At 43.6% G+C, this 17,923-nt stretch overlaps 2 protein-coding genes across 6 annotated transcripts in view; both read left to right on the top strand.

The window, feature by feature from the left end:
* LOC143037512 (cGMP-dependent protein kinase, isozyme 1-like) overlaps positions 1 to 3,692 on the top strand; it is a 62,548-nt gene extending 58,856 nt beyond the window's left edge. For all 4 annotated transcript variants that reach the window (XM_076205867.1, XM_076205866.1, XM_076205865.1 and 1 more), the window contains exons 10-11: positions 124 to 190; positions 2,460 to 3,692. In XM_076205867.1, the coding sequence (XP_076061982.1) occupies positions 124 to 190; positions 2,460 to 2,555 (163 nt within the window). In that variant the 3' untranslated portion in view covers positions 2,556 to 3,692. The remainder of the gene's footprint in view (positions 1 to 123; positions 191 to 2,459) is intronic.
* A 12,669-nt stretch (positions 3,693 to 16,361) lies between these two features.
* The window catches only part of LOC143037245 (alpha-1A adrenergic receptor-like), a 9,663-nt gene continuing 8,101 nt past the window's right edge, over positions 16,362 to 17,923 (top strand). For both annotated transcript variants that reach the window (XM_076205372.1, XM_076205371.1), the window contains exon 1: positions 16,362 to 16,661. In XM_076205372.1, coding sequence (XP_076061487.1) covers positions 16,408 to 16,661 — 254 coding nt within the window. In that variant the 5' untranslated portion in view covers positions 16,362 to 16,407. The remainder of the gene's footprint in view (positions 16,662 to 17,923) is intronic.

Raw genomic sequence — 17,923 nt, 5'->3', positions numbered from 1 at the left:
CGCTCCTACTCTTCCTCCTCATCATCATCCTTCTCTTCTTCATCCTCCTCCTCGCTCCTCCTCCTCCTCCTCCTGCCGCTCTCCATGTGTGACTCCCCTTCCTCCTCCTCTATTCGGCAACAGGTGGTTCCAGGGATTCGACTGGGACGGCCTCCGAGTAAGATCGCTGACGCCGCCCATCCTGCCCAAGGTAAGAAGAAGAAGAAGCCAGACCTCTTTCTCCTCCTCCTCCTCCTCCTGCTTCTCCTCTTCTGTATGTTTTCTACTCCACATTTCTCTCTCTCTCTCTCTCTCTCTCTCTCTCTCTCTCTCTCTATATATATATATATATATATATATATATATATATATATGTATATATATATATATATATATATATATATATATATATATATATATATATATTTTCTCTCTCTCTCTCTCTCTCTCTCTATATATATATATAGATATATATATGTATGTATGTATATAGATACTTATATGTATGTATATACATATCTAATACATACATACATATATATATATATATATGTGTGTGTGTGTGTGTGTGTGTGTGTGTGTGTGTGTGTGTGTGTGTTCCACGATATCTTTGGAATGTGTATGTGTTGGGAAGTCAGCATCAAAACTATATAAAGAAAACTCGCCTTAGCAGTTACTCTTATTAATTGGTTAATTACTAATCGCTAATTACTCTAAAACACTGCATTTCATAACACTATTTCACTATTTTTGGTATATCATCATTTGATCACCATTCTTAATATACACACGTTACTTCACTTTGAACAATTGCTCAGAATTCATGCTTAGCCATGTTGAAGAAGATTCCCCCCTCCATCCCCCTTGGGGTCTGGACAGTTCCAGGGAGAGAGACAGAGAGAGAGAGAGAGAGAGAGAGAGAGAGAGAGAGAAGGAGAGAGAGAGTAAAGTCACCTGCGTCTCTCTTTGCCCATAATATGCCTTTGGTTTCTGTGTCAGAACGCAAATTATTCTAACAATAACTTACATATCCTTTGCCCGTTATTCTAACAATTAATTATTCTAACAATTATCATTCTAACAATTATTCAAACAATAACTTATATATCCTTTTTCTTATATTAACTGTAAACTCAAATTATTCTAACAATAACTTACATATCCTTTTTCTATTATTCTAACAAGTAATTATTCTAACAATTGTTATTCTAACACTTATTCAAAAAATAACATATATCCTTTTTCTTATATTAACTGTAAACGCAAATTATTTCTAAAAATAACTTACATATAATTTTCCTTATGTTAACTCCTGACTTACTCTCATCTTTATTAAATTTATTTTAATGCAGCATGATCACAAGGGACAAATTAATTTATACAAAGAATAATATAAGTGAATATCAATCTCTCTTTTTGAACTGTCGTATTTCCCTGCGGTCGTTAACGACGTTACAGCTCCTTGGGATCATAATTACTCATTACCTCCTAATTGCCTTCATTGCCCACGTGACTCGTTTAGTTTTATAATTACCCTAAGCTCCCTTATCCTAATCACCTTCGACCACCTTCTTTGCTTCTTCGGTTGTAGGAGTCCCAACAGGTTTTGTCTAAAGATTTTAAAACACACACACACACACACACACACACACACACACACACACACACACACACACACACACACACACACACACACACACACACACACACACACACACACACACACACACACACACACACACACACACACACACACACACACACACACACACACACACACACACACACACACACACACACACACACACACACACACACACACACGACTCGATGGCTCAGTTGGCAGAGTTCCTGGCCGCCGTTACAGTGGTCCGGGTTCGAATCCCGCCCAGGACTTAAATAATTTCAGCACCGCTGAGCTGCGAGTCGTTACTCCAACTCTCGTGGGTGGAGAGTTGGGTGTGTGTGTCCGTGTAAGGTCATAGCATTACCCATAGATCGGTCATATATGAACTCTGAGCTCTCTTCCGGGAGGGAAATAGCTGTGGATCACGAGTTCAACACGTTATCCAAGACCATGGTGAATCACACACACACATACACACGTTACATATACCAAAAGGTCTCTTCCCCCTTATGAGGTATGCAGCCAGGCAGGGCGTGCACCCACCCACCCATCCCACATCCATTTCTTTTCCCTTTTATATTAGCCCGATCTAACTGCAGAACATTCTGTTGAGATCATGGGAATCTGTTGGTAACGCGGACTTTAAGAAGTGTCGAGGAGCAATTGAACAAAAATAAACGTACTTCTCCCTGAGCTGTACATTCCACTCTGAGCTACAGCGATACAAAATAACAAATGACGGGGCATAGAAATCGTGATACATACACATAAGATAATAGAACAAACTTAGGGTACATTAGATTATTTGTAATATTATTTAAGGGTTTATTTCTTCAACATTTTCGTCCCTCAGGTCCGAGGTCCGACCGACGCCAGCAACTTCGACGCTTATCCTCGAGATGTCGAAGTCCCACCTGACGAGCTCAGCGGCTGGGACTTGGACTTCTAACCCCGGTGCAGCTCTAGCGACCCGCATCTCCCCTGTCCTCTTCTTGTTGTTGTTCAGCCTTAGCGGAGGCGTCTGGAGGTCGCCAAGAACCTCCTCCTCCGCCTTCGCCTTCTTCAGCCTGGAGTGATCAGTTGCATACAAGGGCGCGCCCGGTCGCAGCCTCTGGACAGGTGTCCTTGCGTGTGGCAGGGGAGAACTCTGGCCTTCGAGGTTCACTACCTGAAGGAGTACACGACGAAGGTGGCACTCAAGCGAAACCCACCAAAGACGAAACCGGAGGAACCTCGTGGGGCGGGAACGCCTTCGGGAAGGTTTCTCCCGAAGTACCTGCATCGTGAAATTATACTTCGTTGGTGCGCAGGACCTTGTGGGACCTCGCTAAGGACGATGACTTAATCACCAAGAACGATCACCTCCTCGTGTTACCATCCGGTCACGTATTCCTCTAAGCACCGAGGTCCGGTCCAGGTACTCCAGTGTTCGTAAGCAGACGCTAACACGTAAATTGATAAATGTGAAGTTTATTCTGACAATCAGGAACTTGAAGTTGGTTCTCCTTCGTGTTCGGTCGCGAAGAAGAATTGAAATGGACAGTCCGTGCGAGTGATTACATAAATCATATATATGTATATGTATGTGTGTGTGTACATGAATTATGTTGTGTATAAGAGATGTTACCTCTCTTCAGATGATTTATATAGTGATAAGGAGAAGGAAAAAATAAACTGTTTTATCTCATCATGCTAAGATGTTAATCGTATATAAGTCTCATTGAAGGACATAATCACCGCTAAGAACCATAATCTACGCTCAAATTTAGTTAAAAATAAAAAAAATAAAACATATTCTCCATCCAGACCTTATGTGATTCCGGCTACTCGCGTACTCGCGTTCGTCGCCACGCCAAGCGAAGCGATACGAAGCGATGCGAAGCGGAAAGAGGGTTGACGCTTGTCTTCGCACTACAAAAAGAAAAAAGGGGGAAAATCGTTCTCATGGTGCTATTGTTTCGATCGCTGATCACTCTCTTACGGCAGCTTTGCTTAGCCCTGGGCGATGTTCACAGTGAACAGCAGTGGAGTTGAAAGAACGAGCATGTGGAAGGCGCGGTGGAATACCCCAGGATTTCTTCATTCGCCCCCCCCTTTTTTTTTTTTTTTTTTTTTTTTTTTCTTATGCGTCATCTTTTACTCCTTCTCCTATTTCTTTCCATTTCTTTTCTTCTATTTTCTTCCTCTACTTCCTTCTACCTCTTCGTATCCTTCCTCCGCTCGATCTCCTTCGTCCCTTTCAATCTCTCCTTCTCCTTCCTCCCCCTCTTCTCCTTCATCTTCTTCCCTTTCTCGTTTTCTTTTTTTTATTATCGTCGCTTAGAAATAAATGCCACATGCCTGTGAACAGCCTGGACGTCCTCGCCCACGCCAGACGAGCGAGAAAAATAATAATTTTTGTCAGATTCGTCTTTATCAGATGCGAGAATGATGACCACCTATATGGCATCACGACGGTTCCTGCTGGTTGACCCGTGGGATGCTGGTGACACGTGAACAGAGGGATTGTGGGGGGTGGGGGGGGCGATGGGGGAGATCGTAGATGGGAGATCGGAGAGTCGGGTGACAGGTTCCTGTGTTGCACTCCCGCGCATGAAAAGGGGAACTCACTGGGAGGGACGTCCTCACGAAGAAGGAACTTCGGGTCTTCGAAGTCTCCCGCTGGGGATGTCAGCGAAGAAGAAGAACATAAAACCTGAAGAGTTGAAGTACACATACACAGACTCCTACAAAACACACACACAAACACACACACACACACACACACACACACACACACACACACACACACACACACACACACACACACACACACACACACACACACACACACAAACGCATACACACATAGCCGCGAGAATCAGTGATTCGGGTTTGACTGAATGAAGCAGAAGGGATGCAATCATCTTGGTTCTTTCCTGCAATTCTTGCACAAGTAATTACGCTTAAGATAAATAAATGCGTACACGCACACGCCAACATACGCGCACATAACACATGAATGTATATATACATACATACATGTATATATATATATATATATACGTATATTTATATATATATACATATGTATGTATGTATCTATATGTACACATGCTATATATGTTGCCTTGATTTTCACTTGTTGGAAGCCTACAGCCCCACAGTAACCGGCAACAATCCTCAATCCTCCTATAATTCCAGTTGATAGGAGGAAGAGGACGAAAAAGAGGATCCGTCGCCGGTTGGCACTTCATATGTAAATAAATAGATGAATAAACAAACAAATAAAGTTGTAGTTATTGAAATTGGTAGAGAGGTCCTTGGCTCAGTCCGGGGACCGAGTGACATCCCCTATGGGTTGCACATTCAGATAAGGGTGAGGTCGGCAGGATTTAAAGACAAACTGCAGGGAGATGATTCTCTCCGACGTAGACTTGGCAGGTTCACCACATGCAGGTTCCCAGCATTGGCCTCTATGCTGTATATATGTGGACTTATACATATGCACATATACATATATTTATACAAGTATCTGTGTATGCTTTGTGTACAAATCTTTAAATATGTATACACATTCTTATATACATCATGTGAGATCATATGCATATATTGTGCATATATGAGTGTAATGCTGATCTTCAATGTTGCCTTGAATTTAATTACTGGAAATCCACAGCCCCATAGCGGCTGGCAACGGTTCCTTGGACTCTCGCTCTCTCTCTATCTCTCTCTTTCTCTCAATTTTTAATGTCACTGGATTATAGGTGTAGGAGGAGGGGATCTGTCGCCGGTTGCCAGGCCTTTGGTCCATTCCAGGGATCGTATGTCAGCCCCTCGGGGCTGCACCTCCAATTGGAGGTGAGGAGGGAGGCGATTCTCTCTGGCGTCCCTCTTGCAGGACCAATGTGAGGGACCCAAGGGCCGTTGCCGGTCGCCGTGGGGTCGCGGGTTTCAAGTAAATAAAACTCGAGGTGACATCATCATAGAGACCAATGCAAGATGGACGTCAGAGAGGATCAGCTCTCTGCTGCCAATTTTTAGTATCCATCCCCTCGCCTCCATCTGGTGGTGCAACCCCGAGGGCCTGACACTCGATCCCTGGTCCGGGCCCAAAAGGTCTCTCTTTGTCAACTCCAACTATATTGCATCCAACTTTTCACACATGGAATACCGAGACAGAAACAGTCCCACACTCACACAACACAGACAGTAGTCCAAATTTACTCCCCAAAGAGATCTGTAGGAGAGCCCAAGGATCGTTGCCAGCCACTGTGGGGCTACGGGTGTCCAGTTAGTGTAACATAAGGCAACAATATATATATATATATATGTATACACATATATACACATGTATGTCTATACATACATATGTATGTATGTGTGTATGTATATGTAATACTTTGGTGTGATGTACATATAAGAGTGAGTGTATGAGTGATACAAAAAGATTAATTATGTATAAAATAGGGTGTGCTTGCCTTTTTTTCTCCTTGCAAATATATTTGGTTACTTTTAGATTTGTATGTACATAAGAAAACTCATGCTGTCATGCACGATCATGTGAACATGGTTTAACATGTGAACCCCCATACCTATATATATATATATATATATATATATATATATATATATATATAAATATATATATATATATATATATATATAAATATATATACTATGGATACTGATATTCTAGACTAGGTTTATAAGTAGTTATTATATAAGGTTTCTTAACTAGTCAGGGATGCTACTATTTCTCTTGGCTTCATTTTCTGTGCATGGCGATACGCCAGGAGTCGCTGAGCTTTGAGTTCGATTGTCGATGACGTCGTACTGTGGGCGTCCGGCAAGAACTGTTAAATGGACCTTTCTCTCTCTCTCTCTCTCTCTCCTTCTCCTTCTTTGAGTCGAATATGTCGAAGTCCGTTTGTTACGCGTAAGACGACCATATGTCCCATGTTGTATACACACTCCCTCCCCCCTCCCTCCGGCGCGAGATTGTCCTCAAGGATTGAAGCGCTGGCGAACTGACAGTCCGTAACAACAACAACAACAACAAGAACCCAATCCCCCCCGTAACAACAACACGATCCCCCCCCACTCACCCCTCCCCGATTCTGTGTCGATGTGCGTTCGAGCGGTCACGTGTCTTTGTAACTGAATGTGAAACTTCATATTTTTTCTATATCGCGGGCGCACGCAAAACACACGCACAAAGAGAAAGAAAAAACACATGCATTTGCAAACACGAGATATATTTTTTTTTCTTCTTGTATTCACTGTTAAAGAAATAATGGCGCTCAGAGGGTTAAAGCATTCATTGCTTGATTTTGTGCATTCGTTGTCACCCATTTACACGCACACACGTACACAAGCACACGTACACACACACACACACACACGCACAATGTCACACTAGAAATCACAGACAATGCGATATGAAAACGCCACCAAGTGCCTCGTTTATCGGCCGTGCCTCTCTACTTCTGTTCTGGACATAATATTATGTACTGTAGCCTGTACGCACACTGCTTGCCATGATTCCTAGCCCTGTTCTTTTCTATCCCTATATCCCCTCTTTCCCGTCAGTACCTCTTTTTTATCTCTTTTTTTTTTTTCTTTATAAATCTCCTCTCTTTCCCCCTCCTCACTTTCGTTATGAGCTTTACCTACGCCATGTTTTTTTTTTTTTTTTTTTTTTTTTTTTTTTTACCCACGCTGACGCGACACACCCGTCCATTTGCCCCTAACCCCCGCTCCCTAAACTACTCAGGCGAATCCCATTCCTCTCTATTCCTCCCTTAACATCCCATTTCCCTACCTCCACCTCCATCCGTTTCCCTACCAGTGCCCTCATCTCCACGACCTTCCCACCGTCCCTTTACCTCCTGTCTAGACCCTAGTTTCCACCTTACCAATGCCTCTACTTCGACACATTTCCTTAATTAATATCACTCTTAGTTTCCCTTCTTCGCCTCCCCCTTCCCCCGCCCCCTCTCCCAACGTCCCTAGTCTACAATGCATGGCAATATGATGCAGTTTGTCTTATTTTAGAGATATTAAGGATACGTTAAGCTAAGTATATTAAAGTGGATATTTTACGTATGAGATATCAGTACGAGATGAACTGGTAATATAAGAGAAATAGTTATATAGTAGAGTTTATGTCCTGTTGTAATGTTATAGTGTCTGAGTTTCCCGCCAAGACAGACGCCTCCACTGAGGAGTCTGCCCCAATTGACGTCGTTGTTTGACGTCTGTCACTGACGTCCTGCATAGGACGCACTTTGTCACGGATGTTCTTTATAAAGAATGTGTCTCTCATCACAGACGTCCTTCATCATCTGCCACAAATAGAGTTTTTGTTTCGAGGCTGTGGGGGACCTCAGTGTCCCTTCTCACTGCGCCATGTTGCCAGCCTCAGACACATGAGTTGTCAGGATTGCATGTTAATCATCATTATGGATTTTTTTTCTGTGTCCTGGTCACTCGGACGCGGAACTTGGGTCTCACCAGGAGGAGGCTCCTGGGCGATTTCCGGGACCCTCAGATCATCTGCGGGCCCCTTGATGAGCTGTAGGGTCCCCAGTATCCCCCAAAAAAAGTCCCTCCAAGGCCTTAAAGAAACCACAAGAATTCTCCCGTACCCGCAACTAACGTCACTATTTTTTCTTTTCTTTTTTTTCTTCTTGACATCTACTTAAATCCTTCCGGGTACAAGAACAGGGACTCTATGTTTAAGGGTCAGAATCTTAAAGGAGACCCTCCAGGACGTACTGGTGACTCTTCGCGGTATTTGAGGTCGCTGAAGACTTCCCAATAGGCCCAACTCTGTCCATAAGAGTCTGAGAGCCTCAGGCTCAGACGTCCAGACTCCTGGATGGCCCATTTCCCGCGGCAGCGTGCAAGAGGAGGAAAGCCTGTATGTGTGTGTGTGTTCCTTTTTTCATTACAGAGTAAGGGTTGAATAAACAAATGAAGAATTTCAGAGTTTATTTTTTCTTTTTCTCCCTTTTGTGTCGCCGAGAAGAAACACGAAATTAAAAACCAAAAACAGAATGTAGCTTAATTTGGTACTATACATGAATTTGAAGCTACGGTAGATATGCAATTGGAGAGGAAGATACGGGGACCCACGAGCGTTGCTCCTTCCCTGTATACTTAAATTAGGGTGAACACATACTGCTCGACGGTGCAGTGGGACCGATCTCGACCACTAATTTAGTCACCCTCAAGACTGGGGAAAAAATCAGCATCGCTGCACTGCGAGCCGGTACTCCAACTTTAGTGGGCAAAGATATTTATGTGTGTGTAAAGCCACAGCATTACCTAAAGATCGGGTCACATATGAGCTCTGATCTTTCATGCGGGAGGGTAGTAGATGTCGATCACGAATCCAACACGTGATCCAAGACCATAGTTGTGGTGTATCACGCACACATACACATACATACGTACATAAACACATACGTAAACACCAACGTACACACGAGCACACACATACGTACACACGCGCGCGCACACATACATATACGTACATATACACATACGCACACATACACATACACACACACACACACATACACACACATACATACGCACACATATGTACACAAACATATACATACACACACATACGTACACACACACACACACACACACACACTTGGTCTCTGCAGGTAAGACATTTGTCTTTGGTCGTCCCCAAGAGAAACTGGTGTATTGGTGTTCATGTAAGACTTCTGGGTTATCCAGTGGCTTCCAGCTTCCAGTTTCCAGCTAAAGAATCTGTTCAAGTCTGCACTGATAACCGAGGAAGAATTCTCCACAATCACTGACGCTATAACCACGTAGAAAGAAAAAAAATTCGAAGCATTTTGATGACATATCAAAATATGCTGTTCTTCGCAAAATGCGTAGTCAATATTAAATCGAGGACACTTAACTATGCAGAATTACAAAGTGTTTGCAAAAGAGAAATTAGTATCCTTCTGATTTTTTTAATACATTAGACCCAACAAGATAAAAAACACACTGTAAGTCTTCATTCCATCAATTAATATAGAATTTATAAAGGTAAGTGATGGTTTTGAATTCTTGATTCTGATTGGTTGGTGAATTCCCGTGATGACCAGGAAATTTTGATAGCCAGTCGTGCATCTATTATATTCCTTTTACAGGTTAGACTTTCTGTTATTGTTGGGCTAAATAAATAGTTACCCCTAATTCTTTTTTGTTTTCTATTAATCTCCTCCGCAGTCACAGAAAACCTAAGACGAACGAATTCAAATTTTAGATGTAAACATTAGTCTGACATTTCAAGTAATCTGACTTTTCAAGTAAATTAACTTTGGCAGGAATCCACAAATCCTTCAGAAGGTAAGGAGTGTATATCAGAGGAATAATTAGTCATTTTATAACAGAGCACAATACCATATTGCATTGTGAATTTTTTTCTTGTATGTTTTATTGCATTCGGTCCGTTGTAGGCAGAAGTGTATCAAAAACCATTCACTTTTCTAGTTGGACCCACCTTCACTCACCCGCTAAATCCATCAATCTAGGTTCCTGTTATTCTAGACCAATCTATTAACTTCACTGTACGGTGATTATAACCTCAGTCAAACTGTACCTAACCCAACTTAACCTAACCTAGCCTAATTTAGACAAACCCCCACTCTAATGACTTTTCATCACCATTGACCCACATCGTACCGTAGTTTGCGAAACAAATTTATTGAAACGAAATTGCTCATTTTCTCGCAGTGGCTTAGGCAGAAACAGAAAATGTATGTAATTTATGGGGTTCTGTTTAATAATATCCATTTTATACTCGCACACTTTCTAGTAAAATAATAATTTGTTTTGATATATACCAATATATAATTATTATAAGCAATAACATAATTTCGTAAAAGAATGAGTAGACTGCAGATAACAACAAAAATATAAGATAAGGTATCTGAATACATATTTGAAGGTTCGAATTATGTTACTGTACACGTAATCGCTTTTACCCGTAATATTTATGGAGTAATTGTCATTCAGAACAACAATGTTAACAGCTAACTAGTTCCCAATCTAGCTGATCAACTATCTAGTACAGTGTTGTCCTCCTACATCTAGTATTCTGTCGTATGAGGCAGTATCAGCAATTTGCTGAGACTAGATTATGTTATACACACAGTATTTCTGTTATTATAGTTTAACAAGACAAGAATTGAAAAATCAAGGAGGTAGGTGTTTTCTTTCATTGTAATATATATATTAAAATAGTAAAACAACAAAACAAAATAGAATAAATAAAGAAGAATAAATCAAATACATACATATACCAAGGCTTTTTCCCCCTTTCAAGGGAGGTAGCCAAAAAGGGAAAGGCATAAAAACACTCCCACCCATTTCATCCCTAAATACACTCCACACCCCTCCCACCCTCCCTAAGTAAATTTTAAACTAGAAAACAGTTTCCATTTATGAAGGCGGAATGTCGACAATGTCAATGGATGTGTCGCGGAATCTCGACAGTATATGGATGAGGCGCGGAATATCGACACTACCAATGTTTGTTTTAACGGAGTAGAGGACGAGAGGACCTAATGAGCTGAATAAAATAATTTGATTTCAGCCAGAATAAAGTCCTTAAAGTAGTTATGGCCCCAAAGAATAAAGTAAGACAGTTTACTGATGCACTACGATAATGACGATGACTTTCAGTCGAAAGGCGTCGGTCTGGGATTAAAATAAAATCTGCTGACCACAACACAAAAAATATTTTAATAATTTGATACAGCCTTAATCATCATAGTATTGTAACATTTAAACTAGATAAACTCGTGTTGCGCTAGCCAGAATAAAATCTCGAGAGTATATTGTCTAACGAAGAGTCAGAGGGCGGGGCTTAGACGTGACGTCATATCGCCTTGTCCGAAAAATTCCTCAGAAATCCACGTGACGTCATGTCGACTCAGATATCCTTATCTTATTATTATTTTTACCAAAAATGGGCAGACTACTTACATACGATTTTTAGAACAAGCTCAATTATATCAATTTGTAACGAATTCATTAATTTATTTATCATATTTTTATTTAATTTGTTTATTTATTCGTTTTAATTTATTTATGTCTCCGTTTATCTAATGTCGATGAAACAACGCCCAGAGGAAAGGGAAGGGTCCACTCCAGGTATTGACTCTTCTATTTGTGGATACTTGGCTGCAAAGACGACGGAAAGGGAGGTGGGAGGAGGAGGAGGAGTGGGAAGAGACGGAGTTGTTGTGCCAGCAGACGATTTTATTCATCTCCTTGGCATTGAGATCAGGTGAAGGAAAGGAGGCTTGGGGAGAAGAATTAGATAATAGATAAAATTCCCAAGGAGAGGAAATAAGATATTGATTACGTAAGACATGCATGGAGGAAAATGGGAAGGAGGGAAGAAATGAATGAAGGAGAAAGGGAAGGAAGGGGAGAGTTATGATGGTAGGTGGTGGCGGTAGGGGTAGTGGAGGTGACCATACACACAAGTCGGCTTCCACGCCATTCAGGGAATCGTAAGACGATTAATTACATGGTGCTGACTCATCTATGGTGCTTTGATCGCGTGTGTGGTGAGGGAGAGGAAGAGGAGAAGAGAAGGTAAAGGGAGAGGCAGAAGAGCGACGTCAAATTCCTAAAAATAATTATGATAATAGTGAAAAATAATAATAATGATAATTTTTAGAGGATTCTCTTCTTGGTGTTCACCGGCGATTCTATCCCTGGGGGGAGACTATCACGTTAGATGAAAATAGAAAAACAAATAAAATAAAACATGTTTCGGCGTTCGATGATTAATACTACGTTTATAACCAAGAGGATTGGATTCCAAAACAGAGGTTCTCAGAACCTCCCTCTCTTCTCGTTTAACCTTATTCTTATGGGATTCTGTTTTCTGACTTCCAGGAAACGACACCAAATGTTGACTCACTGCCGCTAATTATTGATTTGTAGTCCCACTTTGGAAAGCCTTCCTAAAGGCCCATCGACCCCATATTAAGAAATCGCACCCTTTGCAAAAAAAAAAAAAAAATAAAGTAAAATAAAATAAAAATGAATAAATACATAAATAAATAAAATAAAATAAAAACATAAATAAATAAAGATGAAAAAATAATTTAGAATAATCGTTCAACTTAGATTAAAAAACCGCACCCATTGTAAAAATGAAATAATAATAATAAGAAAAATAAATAAAGATGAAAAATTAATTTAGAATAATTGTTCAACCTAGATTTTGAGCAAATGGAACAAAGCTCATCCCCCAAAGTTTCTTTGTTTATTTCTAATGAGATCACGTGACTCATTGGCGGAGGTAAGATATTTCGTCGACTCCATGTGATTCACTGTTTTTCTCCTTTTCCTCCTCTTCCTGCTTCTCATTCTCCTCCTCATTCTCCTCCTTATTCTCCTCCTCCTCCTCTTCCTCCTGCTTCTCATTCTCCTCCTCCTCATTCTCCCCCTCCTCCTACTTCTCCTCCTGCTTCTCATTCTCCTCCTCATTCTCCCCCTCCTCCTCCTCCTCCTCCTCCTCCTCCTCCTCCTCCTGCTTATCATTCTCCTCCTCCTCATTCTCCCCCTCCTCCTGCTTCTCCTCCTGCTTCTCATTCTCCTCCTCCTCATTCTCCCCCTCCTCCTCCTACTTCTCATTCTCCTCCTCTTTCTCCCCCTCTTCCTACTTCTCCTGCTTCTCATTCTCCTCCTCCTCATTCTCCCCTTCCTCCTCCTACTTCTCCTCGTGCTTCTCATTCTCCTCCTCCTCATTCTGATTGTCCTCCTCCTCCTATTTCTCCTCCTCCTCCTCCTTTTTATTTTCCCTCTTCTTCTCCCTCTTCTTGCCCTTCTCATTTTCTTCTTTTTCTTTTCCTTCGTTTTCTTTGTCCTTTTCTCTTTCTTCTTCTAGTGCCTCTCCCTCTTCTTCTTCTTCTCTCCTTTTTCTCTCTCTTCCTCTTTTTCTTTTCCTTTTTTCTTCTGTTCATTTTCTTCTTCATCAACATATTCTTCATATTTTTCTTCTTCCTCTCCTTCTTCCTCTTCTCCCTCTCTCTCTTCTCCCTCTCCTTCTCATTCTTTTCTTCTTCTACTTCTTCCTCTTCTTCTTCTTCTTCTTCTTTGTTTTATTCTTATTATCATTAAAAAAAATTGGCTACCTCCCTTGTAAGGGTGAAAAAGCCTTTGGTATATGTATGTATTATTCATATTCCTCTTATTAATTCGTATTCCACTTCTTTTTCTTCTTCGTCTTGTCCTTCTTTTATTTCATTTGTTTTACAATTTTTCCAGGAATTCTTCGACAAGAGTTTTCCGGTCTTCTGGAAATAGACACCGACCTGACCCCAATGACACCACTATCACCGCTGGTGAGTAATTACAACGTTCCTGATTTCACCATCCCTACCACCATAACCACAATCACCTACTCTGTGTCCTCTCCCACCACCAGCATTAGACCTTTCACCATTTCTCCCACCGCTGCCACCATTTCTTGTAGTATCACCATGTGCACCACCTAGCTGTCATGGCCATCATCCCTGACACCATTTCCATTTCCACCATCACCACCACCTTCTCCTCATCCACCACCACCTCCTTTTCCACCTACTCCACCACCTCCTCGTCCTCCACCTTCTCCACCACCTCCTCCACCTTCTCCACCACCTCCTCCACCTCCTCCAACACATCCTCTTCCACCACCACTTCCTCCTCCATCACCTCCTCCTCCTCCTCCTTCACCACCACCTCCTCCTCCATCACCACCTCCTCCTCCATTACTTCCACCTCTTTCTCCTTCACCTCTTCCTCCTCCACCACCTCCACTACCTCTTTCATCACCACCTCTTCCTCCACCTCCTCCATCACCTACTCCTCCACCACTTCCTCCACCACCTCCCCCACCACCTCCTCCTCATCTTCCTCCTCCTCCTCCTCCACCACCTCCTCCACTACCACCCCGTTCTTCTTCGACCCCAGCATCCCCAAAACACCTGCCGCATCTTCCGCCCTCTCTTGGGCCGCCCGTCCTGCGCCTGCGCGTCTCATCCTCAGCCTCTTTTCAGCCTCCCCCCGCCCCCCACCACCTAGGCCCCCGGAGCTTCACATCTGGTCACCTTGGCCCTTGGTGTTATGGTATCTTCAGTAGCAAAGACCTTCACTTCCAGGCTTCAGAACTGTATGTCGCTGTCTTTTGACGTGTGTGTGTGTGTGTGTGTGTGTGTGTGTGTGTGTGTGTGTGTGCGCGTTGAAGTCACATGTATATTTCATCCTCACATTAATTTGGCCCCTCTTATACCCTACCACCTTCCCATTCAGACATACATCATTTTGAAGAAAAAAAAATCTGTACCCAACTCAGTCTTCTTGGGCGACTTAAAAATAAATCTTAACCCAAAATATTCACACACCCCTACCCAACCCTCCATTTTCGTAACCTCCCCATTCCCCCTATGCTGCTCCCCCCACCAGCACACTCCCTACGTTTCATCCTTCGTGATAAGTACCCCCCAGCTTCCTTCCCCCCTTCCCTCTTCCTCACACACACACACTCCCCCGTCGCCCCTCTCATCCACCTGCTGTCCCATCGATGGTTAGTATACACAGTGAGGTGATCCATTCTAGACATATGTTCATACCATCTTGGAAGAACAGACGAACTTGAAGAACACGAACTTTCCACCGCCCTCGTCAGGTATACAAAGGGCGCCGCTCCCCTCCTAAGGACACCTTTGGCCTAATTTCTGTAACCTGAAGAAATCGTAACCTCGGAAGAGCGTGAGGAACCGATGCGTTAGGTCGACAACGCCTCCTACGGGATGGAAGGGAAGAACGCCTCCTGGATGTCTGTGCCCAGAAGCGGCAGGGCCCACGTCACACGGCAACCGACCCGTAACGTAACGTAACGCTCCTTTGGTGACTTTCATATCACTGGTCCCACGTCTTCCTCCCTCAGTTCGTGTCACCAGTTCGACAAAAGGGAACAGGTGGTCTTCCTCGACATGACGGAGATCGATCTGCCGATGGCCAACGCCACGCTGGGCTTCGAGATCGACGGGAGTTCGACGTTGAGAACGTTTGCGATCGACACCACGACGGACTTCGCCGAAATACCGACGACGTTCTCGCCGATCTCGTCCACCGCCGCCGGTCTGGCGGCGTCCTCCTCCTCGCTCCTCCTCGCCGTTCTCCTCAACACGACCAAACTCGACGTGACAGAAGAACTCACACAATCTCCAGAGATGGAGACCACCGTCAGGAGAACGCTGGAGACTTCGCCCACAACGATGGGGACGATTCTGGAGACACACCCGGAGACCACGAATTCTCCTCCGGAGACCACAAGTTCTCCGGTGACCGGGGTCCCCGATCGGAAGACGGTGGGCCTTCTTAGGCCTTTCGTGAGCTCAACGGTCTTCGATATGACGTCACCTGAGGCTCCGCTGACGTCACCTGAGGCTCCGATGACGTCACATGAAGGTCCTCTGGCGCCAAGTCCCTCAGCCACAGAGGAATTTTCGCTGGCGCAGGCCGAAGATTCCCTGACTTCGTCGACACCTCCTCCAGACAGTTCCTCGGCGAGTTCTTCGTCGGTAGAGGAATTCGAAACGGTAGGGGAACCCGACCCGGAGGGCTTGGAACCGGGAGCCGACTTGACCTACCGGAACCTCTCGGCCTGGAACGCCTCCGGATGGTCCAATGGCACCGAGGACGTGGTCCTCTCTTCAGGGGCTCCGGGGATCGAGTGGTCCGTGTCCAAGGTGCTCCTCTTCCTCTTCCAGCTCTTCATCATGATCGAGACGGTGGTGGGGAACTTCCTGGTGATCCTGTCGGTCAAGGTGGAGAAGAAGCTGCAGACGCCGTTTAACTACTACATCGTCAACCTCGCCTTCACGGACATGAACGTAGGGATGTCCGTCATGTCCCTCTTCCTCATCTACAACCTCTACGAGTACTTCCCCTTCAACGACTACCTCTGCAACTATTGGATCTGGAGTGACTACACCATGACCTTCGAGTCAGTCATGACCCTCGCCGCCATCAGGTCAGACCCAGAATCAGGTCGAATCAGGTCGAATCAGGTCGGGTCTTCGGGTTTGCAAGGTTCTTCTGGGTCAAGTGTTTGAGTGGTACCTAGAACCAAGCGGATAACTGATATTACAACATGTAAATAGTTGACCGATATAGTTCTACGTGTGAGGTAGATGGTTTCAGATTTAGCGGAAATTAGTCAGATATTAATTAGTAGCGTTTGATTCTAAACCAGACAATTTTATTTTATTTTATTTTATTTTATTTTATTTTATTTTTCTTCCATTTCAAACTCGGATGATCTACATATCTTGGGAAGGAATGTCATTTATATCGACATTCCTACCAGTTACCACTGAGCATCTAATATAATATAAAAAATAAGTCTCCGCGGTCCAGGGTGGTTTCGTCGATTTTGTTAAAAACCTTCAAGTGCTTAGTCGGCGTGGCAATCTGCGGACACCTCCCTGTAAGCCCTCCGAGGGTGCAAGTCCTCCGAGGGTGCCAGTCCTCCAAGGGTGCAAGTAGTCCTCCGAGGGTGCAGGTCCTCCGAAGTTGTAAGCCCTTGGAGGCTGCAAGTCCTCCGAGGTCGTAAGTCCTATGAGGGTGCAAGTCCTCTGAAGTTGCAAGTCCTCAGCGAGGGTGCAAGTCCTCAGCGAGGGTGCAAGTCCTCAGCGAGGGTGCAAGTCCTCTGAAGTTGCAAACCCCCGGCGAAGCCCGCGGCTTCGCGGTCCAGAGTGGTTTCGTCGATTTTGTTAAAACCCTTCAAGTGGACGGCGAAGCCGGGTGCTTGTTTGATAAAAAAAAAAAAAAAATGTCGCGCTAACAGAGAAAGAAAAGAAAATCCTCGTAGACATCTTCTGGTCACACGTAGACATCTTTATGTAAATCATACAGTTGTCAATATTCGCGATCTTGCTCACTAACAAACGACGACACGATATCTTCTTTACACAGAGTACGGAGTGACGTGCATTCCCGCCCCTCACAGCGAATAGCAGATAATACCTTTATCGTGGTCTGGACACATCCAATCTCTGTCATTGTTTTGTACTCCGACAATACCACGCCAAGAAAGATAAAATAAAATAAGAATATGAATAAATTAAATTGAAATCATGATGATTTGGTCTAACGTCACAAAACTCCCTTCTATCAGAAGACTAGGACGCTGCCCCTTCCTACAGAGGACTTTATAGCGTGGAATTTAATGAACCATGTCATTGGTCCAACTCGCTTGTGGCAGGGTTCGAACTGCCATCACCTCAACCTCCG

The sequence above is a fragment of the Oratosquilla oratoria genome, chromosome 22 (genome assembly GCF_046742065.1).
Source record: "Oratosquilla oratoria isolate Oo_2021 chromosome 22, ASM4674206v1, whole genome shotgun sequence".
In the NCBI taxonomy this organism is placed as follows: domain Eukaryota; kingdom Metazoa; phylum Arthropoda; class Malacostraca; order Stomatopoda; family Squillidae; genus Oratosquilla; species Oratosquilla oratoria.
This window is presented reverse-complemented; position numbering and strand designations above follow the sequence as displayed.